The 18,682-nt window shown below is 40.9% G+C and overlaps 1 protein-coding gene across 2 annotated transcripts; it reads left to right on the top strand.

Moving 5' to 3' along the window:
* The first annotated feature begins 14 nt into the window (after positions 1-14).
* GPALPP1 (GPALPP motifs containing 1) lies at positions 15-17,949 on the top strand. 2 transcript variants are annotated; one of them, XM_061369919.1, is made up of 8 exons: positions 15-161; positions 6,167-6,308; positions 7,290-7,391; positions 11,195-11,303; positions 14,824-14,958; positions 15,175-15,339; positions 15,755-15,853; positions 17,625-17,949. In XM_061369919.1, exons 1-8 carry the CDS (start codon positions 77-79, stop codon positions 17,841-17,843), a joined length of 1,056 nt encoding a protein of 351 aa, XP_061225903.1. In that variant the 5' UTR covers positions 15-76; the 3' UTR covers positions 17,844-17,949. The 2 variants fall into 2 exon arrangements, with proteins under 2 accessions (XP_061225903.1, XP_061225904.1); XM_061369920.1 differs by lacking the exon at positions 14,824-14,958.
* The last annotated feature ends 733 nt before the right edge of the window (positions 17,950-18,682 follow it).

The raw sequence follows: 18,682 nt of genomic DNA, 5'->3' as shown, positions 1-18,682 counted from the left end.
GCAGCGGAGGGGCGGGGCTGGAGGGGGCAGAGGAGGTGGAGGCCTTGTGGCGCATGCGCGCTGCGCAGGCCTCGCCATGGCTCGGGAGCTCATCGGCCCCGAGCTGCCGCCCGGGTTCCCGCGCTGCGCAGAGGCGGACCCGGGTGAGGACTTCAGCCAGGGTGAGGCGCGACGCGGGGAGGCTCGATCCGTGCCGGCGGGGCTGTGGTGCGGGTCCGGGGTCCGCGGAGTGCGGGTGCTGCAGGGTCGGTCCGCGGTTATCGGTGCCGCGGGGGCGCAGAGCTTCACGGGGAGGTGTTAGAGTGACTTCCCCAAGGGAAAACAAGTGTTCTGTTCAGCCTGGAGAAGAGCAGGCTCCGGGAGACCTTAGGGCAGTTTCCAGTGCGTGAAGGCGCTACAAGAAGTCTAGAGAGGGGCTGTTTATAAGGGCGTGTGGTGAGCTGCACAAGGGGGAATAGCTTTAAATTGGAAGAGGGTAGATTTAGGTTAGGTGTTAGTAAGAAATGCTTCGCTAAGAGGGTGTTAAGGCACTAGCACAGACTGCCCATAGAAGCTGTGGCTGCCCCATTCCTGGCAGTGTTCAAGGCCAGGCTGGACGGGGCTTGGAGCAACCTGGTCTAGCAGAAGGTGCCCCTGCCCATGGCAGGAGGGGTTGGAACTGGATGAGCTTTAAGGTTTCTTCCAACGCAAACCATCCTGTGATTCTATAAAACAGTACTCACATGATGTGGTACTGCAGACATGAAATTGTCTAAACCTTTCCTTTTTTTTTTTTTTTTTCTTAATATTGCATGGATTTGTTTATTATTTTCCTGCATTTCTATGCTCGTGTTTGTTAGTAGCTCTGAGTGTGATGTTAGTGGGTAGAAAAATAAAACAAGGCAGTGATTAGGTCTTGCCTCCTGTTCTCCTGTGTCAGACCAAAACATGTTGTGAAACTGCTGTGTTCTAGCCAGTTTCCCTCAGGATGCAGAGCTGGCCTGTGAGCAATGAGGCTGTGGTGCTGCACCTCCTAGGGTCTCTGGTGTTGACAGCAGTGGGATCTCCCCAGGGCCAGCTGACTGCCAGGCTGGCTCTTCTGCAGTGGTGCTTGGATCCCCCCACTCTAAACCCTTACATGCGGTAATATCTCTGGAAGTATCAGTTTGAGCGTTAGTACTCCCTGTCTTTAATCCATCCTCAAGTCATTAGTGTATATACATTCAATTACTGGCAGTGTTTCAGTGATCATTCAGTTATTCCCAACAGTGCAGCTCCAATGGGAAAGGTTTGGTGTGCTCATCCGCTCTTCTCATTTTTTAATCCAGAAGAGGGAGCAGTAGGAAGGAAAAGCAAGGTGCTGCCTTAGCAATACCATAGCAACGTCAAGCTCCGGGCCCGCAGCTTGGCTTTCTACTCAAGTCCTGACTAACACGCCTGTCTGAAATAATGCAGCTTTTCCTAATGATATATGTGGTGATGACTTAGTTTCCTTACACCAGCATTCTCATACATCATACATGCGATACATATATCCACACTGTGGAAGAATCCACTGAACAACATAAGTTAAACTTACCATTAGACTGGTTTTCTGATACCAACTGTTTTGGCAATATCTAGTCTAGGTTATTCAGCCTGGTGTGTCCACGTTTTGCCCAGGTATACATCAGCTCTGCAGTTACAGTACCACATCTGCTTGGGGATTTCTATGTGAAGTGGGTGAAGGAGTTTATTTGCCTTAAAATATACCCAAAAAAGCTACAAACAACAAAACATACCAAACCCCCCAAAATGGGGGGGGGGGGTGGTGTTGTTTATTTGGCTTTATAACTTCTATAAGCTTATCCTGACTTACAACAGCTTGGCTCAACAACTCAGTGTACCTGCTCGACACAGGAGGCATACTGCTGCACTACAGAGGAGGAAGAGAAGAGCAGATACTTTGGTGTAACACAGTTTGTACAGAGGTACAGCTGCAGATGCAGCCTGGTGCCTGAAGGTTCCAAGTTGCAAAATCATGTAGTAGGGCTGCCAGAAACCTCTTCTGTGCTGTAACTTGTGCTGGGTCTTGAGACAGTCTGGGCCTGAAAGTTGTTCTGTAACCATCTCCTTTATATTCCAGTTATTTTAAGAGATACTTCACTTTTTAAAGCTGAACAGCTTTTACAGTATGTGTTCTTTCCTTGTGGTCTCACTTATTCTTAAGATGACCTTTCATTTTTTTTAAGAACACTGGGATTTGGGTTTGGGTTTTTTTTTTTTTCTACTTTCATAATTTCAGCCTTCCAACAGCAACAAAATAGGACTTTGAATAACCATTATTAGACTCCTGTCTAAAAGGTCCCATTCAGAACTGTAAGATAATAGAACAGATTATTCAGTTGGAAGGGACCTGTAATGATCACCAAGCCCAGTCACTTCATGGCTGGCCAAAAGTTAAAACATGTTATTAAGGTCATTGTCCAAATGCCTCTTAAACACTGACAGGCTTGAGGCATCCACCACCTTGTTAGAAGGCCTGTTCTAGTGTTTGGCCACCATCTTGGACGAGAAATGCTTCTGAAGTTCAGTCTAACATTTTCTTGATGCAACTTTAAACCTAGAGACCAGGGAGAGAAGAGATCAGCACCTCCCTCTCCACTTTTCCACCTCATGAAGCTGTAGGGAGTGATGGGATCACCCCTCAGCCTTCTTTTCTCCAAATTAGACAAGCCCAAAGTCCTTAGCTACTCCTGTTGACATTTCTTCCAACGGGTTCACCAGCTTTGTTGCCCTCCTCTGGACACATTCAAGGACCTTCACATCCTTCTTAAACTGTGGGGCCCAGAGCTGCACACAGTGCTCCAGGTGAGGCTGCACTAACTCATTTCAGTGGTTGTGCTGTGTTTGATGCACTCCAGGATGCAGTTTGGCCTCTTGGGTGCCAAATGCGACAAGGTGACCCACCTGGTTGGTGAGGGAAAGGCTGTGGACATTATCTATTTGGACTTCAGTAAAGCATTTGACAGTGTCTCCACAGTGTTCTCCTGGTCAAATTGGCTGCTTATGGCCTGGATAGGTGGATTCTTTGCTGAGTTAAAAACTGGCTGGATGGCTGAGCCCAGAGAGTGGTAAATGGCATCACATCTAGTGATGTTCCTCAGGGCTCAGTTAGGGCCAACAGTTTTTAATATCTTCTTTGATGATCTGGATGAGGGGATTGAGTTCCACCCTCAGTAAATTTGCAGATAACACCAATTTGGTGGGGAGTGTTGGTCTGCTGGAGAGTAGGGAGGCTCGGGATCTGGGATCTGGACAGGCTGGGTTGATGGGTGGCCAGGGGTATGGGATTCAATGAGGCAAAATGCTGGTTGGGGTTGTTGGGCTGCAACATCCCCATGCAATTCTACAGGCTTGGGGAAGAGTGGCTGGAAAGCTGCTCTGCAGAGAAGGACCTGGGATGCTGATTTACAGCTGGATGTGAGCCAGCTTGTGCCCAGGCAGCCAAGAAGGCCAACAGCATCCTGGCCTGTATCAGCAATAGTGTGGCCAGCAGGGCCAGGGCAGTGATCATCCCCCTGTACTGGCACTGGTGAGGCTGCACCTCTGATCCTGTGTTCAGCTCTGGGCCTGTCGCTACAAGAGACGCATTGAGGTGCTGGAGGGGGTCCACAGAAGGGCAATGGAGCTGGTGAAGGGTCTGGAGCAGGAGTGTGCTGAGGAACGGCTGAGGGACCTGGGGGTGTTTGATCTGGAGAAGAGAAGGCTCAGGAGGACCTCATGGCTCTCTACAGCTGCCTGAAAGGTTGAGGTGAGCTGTGGGTCTTGAGCTTTTTTCTATTCCTTCTTTGGTCTGTATCTTTTCACTTTTCCGTGTCTTCCAGGGCATTTCATTCACAAGCTTCTCATTAGATCTTGGCCTCCCTCTTTACCCTTTCCTTTCTTTGCCTCTAGAACCTATGCATAGCAATTCCCATTCCTTCCTTTCTACTCTTTCCTTGGCTCCCTACCCTGATCCATTGCTATACCATTATCTGTACTGATTAAGAGTCTCAAACAATAAGAGTCTCAGTCAGTACCAGGACCATAGTAATTTTTAATCCCCATTCTCCCAAGTCTCTTTCTCCACCACTTCTTTCACCATGTCCAAGGACTTTTCCTTCCACAGGCTTTAAATGCCATTTTCCCTTTGTGAACCATTCTCTGTTCTCTTATTTTGATTCTGGTTAGTCCTGCTTAGACTGCAGTTGCACGAACAAACAGTTCTGTCATGGGAGTTCTGGGTTTTGCAGTGTTATTTTTATGTCTCTTAAGTTCCCTGAGCCAGTTTATTGCATAGCCCACGCAAAGGGTTGTGCCATCAAAACGAAGAGGAATTGGGATAAAAAGCATGTGGGTTAACCCTGATGTTAGCCAACACATCAGTGGGACCAGTCTTCTTCCTTAAATAGTTTTGGTTTTATGAGTTCTTTCCAGTTCACAAAGCTGCTCCCTATCTTTCTATTCCTCTACAGTGTCAGACTCCTCAAGCTGCATCTCTCAGTTTGCTCCTTTTAGTCTGAGGCCTTCTCTTACTTGTCTGTGTTCAGAGCAAATAAAGCTGGAGAAAGCCATTGTTTAGGCTTTGTCTGGTTTTTAAGTGCTCTCTATCCAGTGGTGTTTCTCATACCAAGATGGGAGACTTCTTAATAGCAGCCTTTATTCCTATTTATCCTTGATTTGTTGGTTCCCTCTCATCTTGAGCTTGCTTTATAGGCTGGGGTGTTGTGAGGGTTTTTTTCTTTCTTAGTGCTGAAATGGCTTTGTATATCCTGGTTAAAGTTTTTCCCATTAAAACAGAAAACAAAATAATGGTAGATCTGTCTGGATGCTTTGTAACTAATAGACTGACCTTGTTCTGTGTCTTGTGCTAAAGATCAGTAAAGCTTTATGAAGTTCACTCAAAGGACTCAATTTCTGCCTGGCCTTTGTCAGCTAACAATGGAACCATAGTCTGTATCAGGTTTTATTTTGAACCATCAAAAAGTCGTAGTTCTTTATCTGAAGATGTAATTTCCTGGTACCCTTCATTTCTGTAGTTTTATTCCACCTCATCTTTTCATCTAACCCTTAACAATTCATAAAGCTAACAATGTCTTTTCTCACCAAAGCATCTTTCTGTCCTGTCTGTCTTGGACTTGGTGCTTGAAATATTAAAAGGAGGAACAGTGTCTGTGTTTCTGGATGCTAAATCTTCAGTAGGATTAAATCTCCGTTATATCAGATGTCTGTTTGTGTTGTTTGTGTAAATTGGTGCTGGCCCTGGGTGTGGGAAGGCCTCTTATTTGGGGCCATTGCTGGTCTTTGCTTACTCCAGCTGGCTCTGTTTTGATTGAGCCTGTGGGGTGTCTGTGTTAACACAGTGTCTTATTTAGGGGGCATTTGCTGTTAGGATCAGTGGCTAAGCTGCTTCTTTACCCAGCGTACATGGCACTATATCCAAATTAAGTCTGTAAAGGGTGCGCCTTCTTGTGGAGACAGTGCCAGAAATGGCTCAGGCCTGTTAGCAGTGTTGGCGTCTAATTCTTTCCTTTGCTGGGATATTCCCCCTCATACTCCAGAGTGTAAAGGGTTGACTGGATGATAAAAGCTCCATCCACTGCCCCAGCCTCCTGACAGTAGTGATTCTTTGATGTCTGAATGCCTAAATCATCCCTTTTTTTCAGCAGAGTACTTAAGTCTGTGCTTGCTGTTCATGCTTAGCTGAACTGAGAATAACTGTAATTGCTAAACCATTCCTAAGGCAGGCTGGCAATTAAATTCCACTAATCTATGGTCTCCCATGCTGTGTATGCACAAATGGAGTGATTCTTCACCAGTAATATTCAAATGTTTTATTAAGGTGATAGTTTCTTTTAAATACACCAGTTCATGCCATATGTATTGTAAATCAGTTGCTAGATAAAATGGCTTTCTAGTCCTGTTCCAGAAGACACTCATGTAGTAATGGATTAGTAATTTACTAATTTAATTCAGGGGGGTTGTTCATTGAAATATGATGCTGAAAAAAAAGTAACTTCTAGAAGTTTGTTTATTTGTCTTCTCTAAATGCTAGACAGAACAATGATTGAATAAACTTAATTCCAGGTAGATGTTTTGGAAGTACCAAAATAGATCGTACTTAATTAAAATGTTTACTAATTATCCCAAATACTGGGACATTCAGTTGCAGGACCAGCATTGCCTCCAGGCTATAAAAGCAGCTGTAGCTCAGAAACTCCTGACAGCGATGATGACTCGGAATCAGTTCCTCTACCCAGAGATACAAACAGAGATTCTGAAGAAGAGATAGGAGATCCAGCACCCAAGTGAGTGTATTCTTAGGTTATTTGTATATTGACATTGTATTGCAAATGAAATATTTCTGTATAAATTATGAGACAGGGACAGTATTATATAAATAAAAATTTAAACCCTGTACCTGTGTGAAACTTCATGACATGTTCTGCATGTTCTTTGTGGTCAAGAATGTCCAGCTGACCTGTCTGACACCCTACAATGGAATTAAGTTATTTTGGGCAATCAGATCTCTGTCTTTACATTAATTCTGCCATTAAAGTAATCAAATCCTTAGTATTTTGCTTGGTTTATACCAAGATCAGACACCACTTATAATGTATGTACTCGGTGCTTGAGTTTTACCCTGTTTCTGGTATACTACTTCTCACTGAAAGTTCATAAAGAACTGTTTATGGCCATGAATTTATGTCCATGAGTCAACTCTAATGAAAAAACATGGTTTGTTTAGCAAATAACAGGAGTGTGCATATACTCTCATTTGGCGGGGTTGAGTACTTACAGCTGCTGTATGTGTTTGTGCTAGGCCTTGTATAAAGCACTTGAAGGGTGTTATGCCATCTTAAGAGTAAATATTACTCACTTTTTTCTTGTCTTACTCAACAGTTTTTCAGTTAATTAGAACTGAACTGGGGAAATTACTAGTGAAAATGCAGACAGTGTATAAAAATGCAGAAAAAGGTGTTGAATTTCAAATTATTTTGTGACTAGAGAATAATATTTCAACATTACACTACTCTTCCATCTGCAGCAAAAGCATTCTTAATGTTTTTTGAAATGTCAGAGCATTTTTGGAGTGAAGCTTATGCTCCCAGTTCTTTAATTGCTTCAAATTATTTTGGATCCTTTTGCACGGTCTCCTTGGTAACAGCAGGATATTTAGTACATAAGACTGTTTGGAATAATTTTATGGGGTTTTTTTTCCTTTTTAAAATGTTGATAATTGCTGTGCATGTCAAGGTAATTATTAAGTGAAATCTTTTTATTTGCAGAAAGCCAAAAAGAAATCAGGAAGATGATGATGATGATGATGATGGCTTTTTTGGGCCTGCTCTTCCTCCTGGATTTAAAAAACAGGATGATTCTCCAGAGAGGTAATTGAAGTTGAATTATTTTCAGACTCTTTTCCTTGAAACATGGTTATTTAAGGTAAAATATTTTGTCGCGCTATTACAGAACACTTCCAGTTGTGCACTTCAGGTTCAAATGCTTAGAGTTGCTTCCTCCACATTCTGAGAATGGGAATGGCATTCCTTTGAGATAGAACACACTGCCCTCCTAGTCCTGAGTGGAGAGAAAAATTAAAAATAAGAATTGTGAGAGGAAATTTGACATTCAAGATCTATTTCTTATGGTAGGTCTCAAATCAATGCAGAAAAAACAAATTACAGGTGCAAGGACTCAGTTCCGTGTTTAATTCTGGGCTGAATGAGTATGGCAGTTAACGTTTGTGTGGTGCAGTGCAATGCAGGTTATTGGAATTGTCATTTGCTAATGCATCAGGGGTTATTTTTGAATCTCCAGGTGCAAAACTAATCTGAACAGTGTAGGTTTGTAGAAGGCAAGAGCTCAGGTCTAAGCAAATATTATTTATAGCCTCTATCAGAAAGTTTTCTGTTAGTTTGCATGCAGTTATAAAATACTTTCCCCCTTCCCCCCCAAAAAAAACCCAAACAACTGTTTATGGATTTTCTGTGCAGAACGTAACCATGTCTCACAGCATTCTAGTCTTTACATTAATCTGTGCACTTCCTTCTATAATTTGAAATAATCCATAGTGAAATTGGCACTTTCAAGGGGACATTTATTGATGGAAGGTACAAGAAAGTCCTTTGATCGATGTTACCTTCCTCAGAGCAATAAAGAGCTGGTAGATAAAATGCATCAATACTTGCCTATCATGTAGGAGTTTTCAGTTCTAGGAAAGGGACTCAATTTGTTCTTGAGCTGTGTAAGCATCCTTTCTGTATCTGTCTGGTTACACTTTGCTATAACTGACCAACTCTTCTAATTGTGGCTGTCACATTCAGTGGGCTTATTTGGTGGTCCCAAGGGTAATATTTTTTTTCTTTCTCCTGTTTCATATGCATAATTGTTGATCATAAAATCTAGGGAATCACTAAAATAATGTGATCTCTAATAAAGCAAATAAATACTTGTAGCTTTTAATATCAGCAGTGGTAGCCTTCTTGTTTTCTTGATTTTTGACAGGACCAGTCCTGTAGTAAAATTTTATGTCAAAGTATGCAAAAGAAAAGAGGAAGGAAAGAGGCAATTTGTAGTCTGGAGGTTAGAGAGATGAGCAGTAATGCAGGTGGTGACCCATCATATAATATTTTTTTGTATATTCACCCAACTTTTACTTCCACTTAGCAGTTTATTTCCAAAATGTTGGGTAACTTGCATTTACATTCAGGGGGCATTTACATTCAGAGGGCAGGAGTCTGCTCTGTGTCTAGAGTGTGAAAGATTAAAGCAGGAAAAGGCGCTTGCTAGGGTTTTTTTTGTCCTAGCTACCATACAATTGCTCCTAGCACACACAGAAGGCAGATTGAGCAGAGCCATTCTGCACTCTGAGTAGGTGGGAAAGGTGTGATGTGATTAGAGCTCTGTCTGTCTTCCGCTCCCGTACACCTGGGAGTCTGACACACTGAGGCATGTAAGCTGTGCAGGGTGTAGACACAGTGCTGTTAACTATCTCCCTGCTGCATTGCCTCAAGCATTGAGCAACTTGATAGTTCACTTTAACCATGAATAATTGAAGCAAATAACAGCTGTTTGTTTTAATGTATAGACATAATGTTTATTAGCTGTGTGTGACATACTCATTCTTTTAGAAAAGCTTTTGTTCTGTTACATCTTCTCCAGACTTGCCAAAGCAACATATTCATGTTTAGGAGCAGCTCATGTGGGAATTCACAGCTTGTTAAAAATTGTTTGAATCATTCCAACATAAAATATATACATGAATGGTTTTCCTTTGACTTTGGAAAGGATTTTGCTGTTTAGCAGTGCTAGACAGAAGTGCGGCACTCATAAGTATTCCCAAAGTATTCACACATCAAGGTAAAGAGCAAAAGTTATCTTAAAGAATGTTGTTAACACATCACAGAAATGCTGAAATGCCCATCTTGAAACACCCTTTTTCAAGAACTCCAAGCCCAACAACAGGGAAGAGTTTTTTGCTGTATATGAAATCCAGTATTCCTTAAGTTAGAGCTTAATTCATGCTAAGGATTTTTGGGGTGTTTTTTTTTAAACACGTATATATAGGTAGAGAAGTTTCCAACAGCAGCAGAATGTGTTTAACAGTTTGATTTAGATTCACTTCACCTGTTCAGAGAGTCTTTGGACATCCAGGAAAATGTCAAGAATCATGTTGGCTGTGTGTTGCTGAGGGAAGACCCAAGCAACAGGGTTATTCATGTGGAAAACAAAAGCATAGAAATGGAAAGTGTGGGAGGGATGAAAATGGGAACTGTTTTTCCATTCTTTGGGCTGCAACAGAAGCAAGGCAGAGTATTTGACATCTGCTCTTTTTCACAGGTTGCACAGATACAGCCCACAACGTTGATGTTCTCATATATTTTAGTAGAAAGCTTTTTTTATAGTATGGTTTAACTGTCTCTCATCCTCCATTCATACTTGTATGCTAAAATGAGATTATTTTGGCCGTATATGCATAGGTTTAAATTCAGTCCCTTTAAATTATAACGGGACTTTAAAATGTGGCCCTAACAAGAAAGCAGTCAGAAAGGAATGGAGGAGAGTAAAAGCTGATTCTTTTTTGAAGCAGCTAGGTGGGGGTGGAACTTCAAATTTAACCCAGACCTCCTGTCTGGGTTTGAAACCTCCCTAATGCCCTTGTCCTGGCCTGAGCTCACGTTTATTGCTTATGTCTGTCTGTGATTCGCTTTCTGACAGGACTTCCTACTTTTTATTTCCCTTCTTCAAATCCTGACAATAATATCACTTACAGCAGGGCTGTACTGATTAATTATGCGAGATTTAGTAGAAGACCATAATTAGCATAACTCAGTTCATGTGTTATGTTTGATCGCCTTAAAGCTCAGAAGCTGAAGATCATAATAAAGTCTCTGCTGATACACTGTGAGGATACTGCCACTGGATATCTCTTCAGGTGTTAATTGTTTGGGGGTTTAATTAGCTTTAAAGAATATCGTGGTGGATTATTAAGAGAAACTTGTATAAAAAGTCTTTCAGTGCTGCAAACACAGTCTGTAGTATACTTTGAACTGTTTTCATGGCTGAAAAGAGATTCTCACCTTTCTGTATTCCTGGAGACAATCAAATTATCCTGCTCTCCGAGCTGTGGCAAAAAACCAAACCAGTGAAGTTACTTGGGATCACAGAAGTTCTTCTCTCATCCCCACTCCAGGAGAAAATAAATTCAAAATCAGAGCAGTTCACTGAATCTGTTTATTGAAGGGCAGCAAAACTGGTGCAAGACAAGAATGAACAAAAGTGGCTTTGTTGCTAGGGAAAGAGTAGTGTGTATTTGACCTCTCACCTTTCATAGCTCTTGAATCTGCTGAAGGAAGCTAAGGAAGGAAAATGTGGATTTCTTGAGTACATGCTGCAACTTTCCTGGTTTTCTTGCATCCTAGCTATCTGCAGAGGTCCTCCTGGAGAATGGAGAAACTCTTCTTACTCAGTTATTTCTGTGGTGTGCGCATAGGGGCACACTTGGTATAGGGAAGAAGGAGAGTTGCATTTCTCATCTACATTTAATTTTTATATTAACCTATTACATGCTTTCCTGCAGCAAGGAGTGGAAGGCTGTCACTGAGTGCACTGTCTGTGTTGGCTATGTTACTTCTTGGGTTTTTCCTGCCTTCCAGTTGAAGATAAATTAATTTTTTTTTGTTCCTTCAAGGCCCATTATAGGTCCTGCATTACCTCCTGGCTTTAGGAAACCTTCACAGGACACTGGGAATAGCAGATGTTCCATAGGACTGTCTGTTTCATCAGAATTCCGTACCCAGGTTTGTGGAAACAGAAGCCTTTTGTTTCAATATAAGCTATAGTAGGAGCCTGAAAAAGTCTACTGGACATGCTTCTCAATGAGAGTTTAACTTTAGACAAGAAAGTGTCTGGCATATTTTTTGCCTGAGTCAAATAGTGGAGCATAAATAAGCCTGGAAAAAGAAAAAGGCTGGTTAGTTTGTTGCGATTTTGCTGTTTGACATGATGCACTCAGTGAACACAAGAGATGTAGGCATCCTAAACTGCAGTCATAGTAACACTTCCTAGTGCTTTTTTATTTCTTTTGGTGTGATGTCCTTCACAAGTGAACATCTTGGCAAAGTTCAAATTTCTAAAGGCATGGAAGAAGTAATGCAGGCTGTAAAAATGAAAATATTTACCTATAATTCAAACTTTTACTCTATTGCTGATGGGGAGCAAGATGATTGAGTATTTTGCATATCTTCACCTCCTTAAAAATGTTTATTAGTAGATGTGTTAACTAAGTGTATCTGGAAGAATGCAATCAAGAATGATGCCACAGTGTTGCTAACTGTTCTTATCAATAGTAAGATGATACTTGTAACTGGGAGTAAAATAGAGCAGGACAGTGATGCTGATGCAGTTTTTTGGGTCGTGTTTTTTTGACTGTTCTCATCAGGTTGGGTAAAAACTAGTTAGAAGTCCTATAGCTGATAAGCCCTAGCCACAAAATGATGCATATACTCCTAGAGAACATTCAGGACTAAGATCTGTGATAAAATACAGCCAGAAGTATGGGGAAGATTCAGCTTCTTAAGCAGAGCCTTTAGCACCATTCCAGAGGATCTGAATTGTCTGCAGTAGGCTGGCAGATAGGGAGTAGCACCTTAGAGAGAAGCCTGCATCCTTTTTGAGCAGCATGTCTGAAGCCAGGCAGGATGCTCTAAGACATCAAAAATCATGTTGGATACCAGCATTTAGGCAATTGAGTCTTTCTCATGCTATAATTAAATGTTAATTCATTGTGAGAATTAACAGTTACTGTGTTTATTTCTAAAATACTTACATCCTGAAGTTTAACTCCCAGCCACTGTGGGACATGCTAGGGAGGAATGAGGCAAAGGCTGCTCTGGAGCTTTACTTTTTTTGTTAGAAGTTGTGCAGTGCACCATTCTCTAGCCTCCTACAACAAAGTGTTGTCATAATCCTTCATGAAGAATGATAGCCTGACATTTTGAAGATACTCATCGTCTTGCAACTCCAAATAACAAGCAGTTTATCATAATGACAGATTTCTTGAGGCAGGGATGTCAAAAGTGGTCTGCTTGTACATTTTGCAAACATAAAGGTCTCTTTTAACCCTAAATAGATCTAGCATCAGCTTTGTTACAGCTATTACAGAACTTGGCTTACTTTTTTTTTTCCCTCTTCCTAATAATACTTTATCTTTTACCTTTGAATATGAGTGAGGTTGTTTATTTTTATTTATTTTGTATTCTAGTACATCTTTAGAAGCAGCTTATTCTATGCTGACTGTTCACCTTCTATTGATTTCCCCTTCAAACTTGAAGGCAGTATTTTTTAATCTTTGTTTAATTTCATCTTGTTTGAAGCAGGTGGTAATGGAATGAATTGGACTTCAGACTAATGAGAAAGGAAACGAGACACACTTCAATTAAAACTCAGCATGAGATTTGCCTTTCATTCTCAACTACTTCACACTACAATTTATTGTGAAAGTGTTATATATTTGCATTTTTTATTTGTTTGTACACAGAAGAAGGAAGTGGTTTACTACTTTGGTTTCTCAAGATGGTTATTCTTCTTCCCCACCTGCTCCTTCTTTAAAAAGAGAGAGAAAATGCAGTTATCCCATTCTCTAAAAGCTGAAGCAATATTGCAGTGGTAGATAATCAGTGAAAGCCTGGCTATATAAATGTGTTTGAGAAAAATCATGAGAGAACTTGGTGTTACCATGCTGCATTGATGGTGTTTATAAATGAGAAGCTATTTATTGCCTTTCTCAGTCTTTCAGATGAAATTGGTCATACAGCCATTAAATTTGCTAAGCCTCTTCTTGCACCTTGTGGTTTACAGCCACATGAAGCTGTGTCTTATTAACACCTACTGCTTTTGGGGTTTTTGGAGCCATTCTCCAAAACTCTTGCTCCCTGAAGCTTGCCTTCCTGACCGTACCTTCATTGACTCCGAAAGGTAGACATGCCAACTGCCTTCACCAGCTTGGAGCAGTGTTTCTGTTGCAAATGGCACACAGGACAGGAGTGAAGTGGCTAATTTCACATCTCCTGTCCTCCATAGTGTAAATCCCTCTACAGCAGAGAAATGCCAGCTATGAGCAGCCTGAAGTATTAGGCTTGAACTCAGTATACAGATAACTTTCCTTCTCTCCTCCTCTGTTCACTCGTCCTCCATTCCCCATGCTCCTATTAGGTAACTCTTCCAGTGAGGTTCTGTACTCCATTATTGTATCCTCCACTGGGTCACCTCTGCCTCATGAGCCTTATTTTATGCAGAGGGATACTGATACTGGTTTTCCACTGCCCATCACTCTTGAGCTGTTTTACATTCTCTGATGATGTCCAGTCTTGATTTTAAGATGCTCACCAGGTAACCAAAGTTTGGGATGACAAAAGCAAGCCATTCCCCCCAGCCATCTTTCATTTGAAACTCATTTACCACCACCTTATATTCTGGAACAGTGTTCTCTGCTTCCTGACTGTACAGCCTTGTCCTCATCCTACTCCTGTTGCTTTATCACACACATTCAGGCCATAGCTGAATCTTTTCACTTTTGTAGATACTGGGCACCTCAGCTTTGCTTCCAGGCGCACTGTGGTGCCATCATTTCACGTCTAGTTCTGCCTCTGTCCACATCTGCTGTTTTAACTTGGATTACTGTGAGCTTTCAGTACAACCTATGGCATCCATAAAGGGTCTTATTAACACCTACTGCTTTTGGGGTTTTTGGAGCCATTCTCCAAATAATTGCTTGGAATGTGATGTTGAAAGGGGTTGAAGAAGAGAGTAACAGAATCAACAAGTGAGACTGGCAGATAACTGTAAACCCAGGGGTGCAGTACCATGCATGTCACTGTGCCCTAGCTTGCGTGCAACTCTTCCTAGCACCCTTACAGAATCTAAGCTCGAGACAGCTGTGATCCTTATTCCAGAGATGCATCCAAATGTTGCTAGTGATGGTGAAGCTCAAAGTATCAAACACCTAAGTTTGTGTGTTGCAGCTTTACCTAGGGCCACAGGGGCTACATGGCTGCATGCAGAGTGACATAAAGTAGCAGGACTTTGCCACTGTGTTAACCAGCTGTTTTGCTTCAGACAAGAGATGATGCTTTTGGAAACACGGACACTAAGTATCCATGTTAAAATACTAGAACACCTCTAATACCGAGTTTTGATCCGGGTTTGTTGCCTGGCAGGTGCATTGCATTAGGTTTATAAAATCATTCTGATCCTGTGAAGCTGAAGTGTTTCTTGATGGACTTAGAGCTCTGGTTGAGAGAAATGTTTTATTTTTGGAAGGTAACAGATAGTAGTGAGGAAGAAGAAGAAATTATAGGCCCAGTGCCTGCAAAAGGACCAGTGGAGTCTGATGTCACTAAAGAATTTGAACGCAGAGCTCAGAGAATGAAGGAAAAACTTACTTCAGCAGACAGCGTAAGTTGCATTTCTTAATTTCTAGTATTTTGTTGCTGGAGCATATTTGTGTTTTTTTTCTTTGCCTGTTTCTGTGTGAACCCAGTTGCAGTTCTGCTCAGGACACTAAATATTTCGAGAAAAATTCATTATTTCTGCTGGAAGCCAAGAGATTCAGACAGCAATTCTTGATAATGCTCTTTTTACTCTTCCTCTGCACGTATTTCTTTTATAAAGGATGAACCCAAGCAAATTACCAGGGAATCATGGATGACAGAGCTCCCACCTGAATTGAAAAGCTTTGGATTTGGCCCAAGAACATTCAAGAGAAGAGCTGATGACAAATCAGGAGATAGATCTATTTGGACAGATACTCCTGCTGACAGAGAGAGAAAAGCCAAGGTGAGCATTTACTCATCCACGTACACCTGTGCGCAGTATGGATGCTGTTGATATTCTGTGAAAGCAAAGTAAAGATTCCCTGAGCTGGTCAATTCATTTTTTTTGCTTTGAGTTTATCCTTCGTTTCCAAAACTTACTAACTGGGGCTTAAAGGTAAAGGCAAGGAAATAACGATTTTAAGTAACATTGACACTCATTTATTCCCTCTTCCTTCTGTAGTAGGCAGGTGCTCTGTATCAGCTCATTCGATTTCCAGTTACAGTGTGTTGTTCTTCTTTTATCAAGCTGAGCAAGAAATAGCTGGCCTCTATTGTGGCCTCTAACCTTCAGATTTAATTAAAATAAATATAGATTTCCTTACTTTTTTCTTCGGACATTCTGATTACTGTAGCATGTGATTGCTTCTACTCACCAGGAAAGAGAAGAGGCAAAAAAGTCAACCAGTAAGGATGATGAAGAAATCGTGTTATCTGGGAGAGATAAGAGACTTGTTGAGCAGGTGGCTTCATACAATGTAAGTGTGATAGCAAAATACTTCCTCTTCTGGCATTTCTTTTAATTCTTCATACTTTTATTCTGGTTCTCATTCCTAGCACTGCTGGTTTCTGTGATGGTGCTACTACAGTCTTCCCTTTTAGTGCCCAAACCTACTGCTGCTTAAGTCATTAGAACATTTGACATTGAATTCAAGAAGAGCAGGATCAGGTCAGCCGGCAGCTGCTGAAAAGTGTTACAGAGTTGGGATTTGTGTGCATTGGCTCAGTTTTTAAGTGGTTTTTCCTTAAATCCTCTTCACATCAGGACATGGTTGTTGGCAGTAGACAACCTTCAGTCAGATGTTAGCTTGCTTCACCAAGTTACCAGCTTTCCAGGAATAAAACAGTAGTAAAAGTTTAACTTCTAGGACAAAATATGCATTAACCCAAAAGAAGCTTGATAGACTAAGCAGGTCAATGCATTAATTATGCTTCTTAATTAATTACATTAACTGCTCATTACAACAACATTATTATTTCAACTTTTCCTCAGTCTCTGGAGAAGGAGCCCATTTTCACAGGCTGATGTTGGTTACTAAAATTCTGAACTCTATGTCAACTTCCCTCCCACTTCTCTGTCTGCCAGCCCTGTTCACCAGAGAATATGGACTGGTGCCTTACAGGTGTTCGTCCTTGATTTAAGGCCTGATGTCTTCTGCAAGTCAGTCTGGTCTCTTGAGAGTATAATTCTTGAGAATCACAACCTTGACTTATATTACATGATTTAAGTTTATCTGGCACTTTTAATTGTCATACATTAAATCACATGTGCCTCTTTATTTAGAGGCTGGCAAATCCAGAGTTATTAGCATACTGCCTTAAATTCCGTCTGTATTATCTGTTTCCACTATCATTCTGAATATAGTTCTTTTCAGGAGCTTTAGTTCTTAAACTGTTTTTTTAAAGTTAGTTCTTTCAGTGCTGCTGCCATATACATTCTCTAGTGCAATGCTGTCAGCACTGATGCAGTTACACCATGAATAAATATTACCCGTTTTCTGTTTTCATTTCTTACGCTATGTATGAATTATTATTTGTATGTGGGATGACGTGTTTGCACAGGGAGTGAGGGAAAGTGAACCTCTGGAATAAAGATGTCTTGTTCCTAGACATGAGAAAACAGACCTGCTCACCTTTTGCTCTTTCTGGTGAGGGAATTGGTTCAGACTGATCTTTTGGAGGGTCTGTAATGATTTGAGAGTCTGAGAAATTGACTGCTGTGAGATACACAAATACACATAAGTAAAGGAGGGGATGCATAAGCTTTGTGAGAAGTATCCTGCTCCTGTGTGAAGTCAGCAAAAGTTTTATGTAATATTTTAGCTGGATTGTGTGTTTAATAAATGGAACAAAAGTATTTGACGTGGCAAAATGTGCTCTAGCTCAAACCTGTGACTGTCCTTAGGCTTGCAAAAGGTAATTCAAATACTGAAGAGAGCACACCTTAAAACATCATAGCACATGAGAGTAAGATGGAAAGGGTATCTAGCTTGTTGCTGCCCTTAGCAGTGACCAAATGCAGATGCTTGGGGATGTGTATCAGAAACTGAGCCTGTGCTCTTGACATGTTGCCTGCATTTGACTCTAAGAATGGCAGAGCAACTTTTATATTTCTTTTGCATTATTTTTATAATTAATCTCCACAGTTTGCAGAGATTGGGTATCTCTAACTTGGATTTAACTTGGATTTTCTCTCCCTTGTTGATACTTGTAATACTGACTTCCTCTTCCTTCTTCCCATTTTTCCAGGAGTCAAAGAGGTCAGAATCTCTGATGGACATACATCAGAAAAAGCTAAAGAGCAAGGCATCTGAAGAAAAGAACAAGCCTCAGGAAAGAAGGCCTTTTGACCGGGACCAGGATCTCAAAGTCCATCGATTTGATGAAGCACAAAAGAAAGCTCTTATAAGAAGATCCAGAGATCTGAATAGTAAATTTGAGCACAGTAAAGGCAATATGTTTTTATAGCATATAAGCATGAAGCTTTTTTGAAGTCAGTGAAACTTTGAATACTTAATTTTTTAAGTATTTTCCTGTAAATATTTCTATGCAAAATAAATATCCTGTTGTTTAATTATTTTTCCTTGTCTGTAAATATTCAGTTAGGGAGGATCATCTCTACTAAAGCTAAACTGGTAAAGGAAAATCCTAGTATAAAAGAGGTAATGTAAATTTGCTACTTTAAAACATTGAGATATTTTTTGCTAGCATAAAAATACTTAGAATAGGTATTATTTTAAGGAGCTCTGCATTTGATTCTTAGATTCCTTTAGCTCCTGTGTGTATACGACGAAGCTGAAGGGAGAGTTGTGTTACTTGTTTAAAATTAGACTTGTACTTACATCCTTTTTCTCTTGGGTCATGTTTGGGATTCATTCTGAGGAGTTAGTGAGAGTATCTGTGTATGAAAATAATCTTATATGAGAGATGCTGGCAACTTGTTCTGAAATGTGACATATTTTGTGTGTTAAATACCATCAGATTCACTGTAAAAAGGCTACCGTGGCAGATGGTGTCTGGGTTGGTTTGTGTTAACGGAGCAGTGGCCCCACAAGCCCCAGAAATAAGTGGCTAAAAAGTTGGTCTTATTTTATTGCCCATGTGCATGAGCCCAAGGCACAGGCTTCATGTGCTGAGAAGTCTTTGAGAACGTTCAGTATCGCAAATCAATGATTGCATAAAATATATTTAGGTTATGTGCTTTTTTTAAATAGACAATTCATTTTGCCATCTGAAAAATATGCTACCTTCAGGAAGAAGAGGGACTGGCTTTGTACTAGGTTTGGTTTTAATCAACTTCGAGTGCC

This window comes from Neopsephotus bourkii, unplaced genomic scaffold (assembly GCF_033783945.1).
Source record: "Neopsephotus bourkii isolate Nb327-2 ecotype Australia unplaced genomic scaffold, CSIRO-AGI_Nbou_v1 NB_1520, whole genome shotgun sequence".
NCBI classification, from domain to species: domain Eukaryota; kingdom Metazoa; phylum Chordata; class Aves; order Psittaciformes; family Psittacidae; genus Neopsephotus; species Neopsephotus bourkii.
This window is presented reverse-complemented; position numbering and strand designations above follow the sequence as displayed.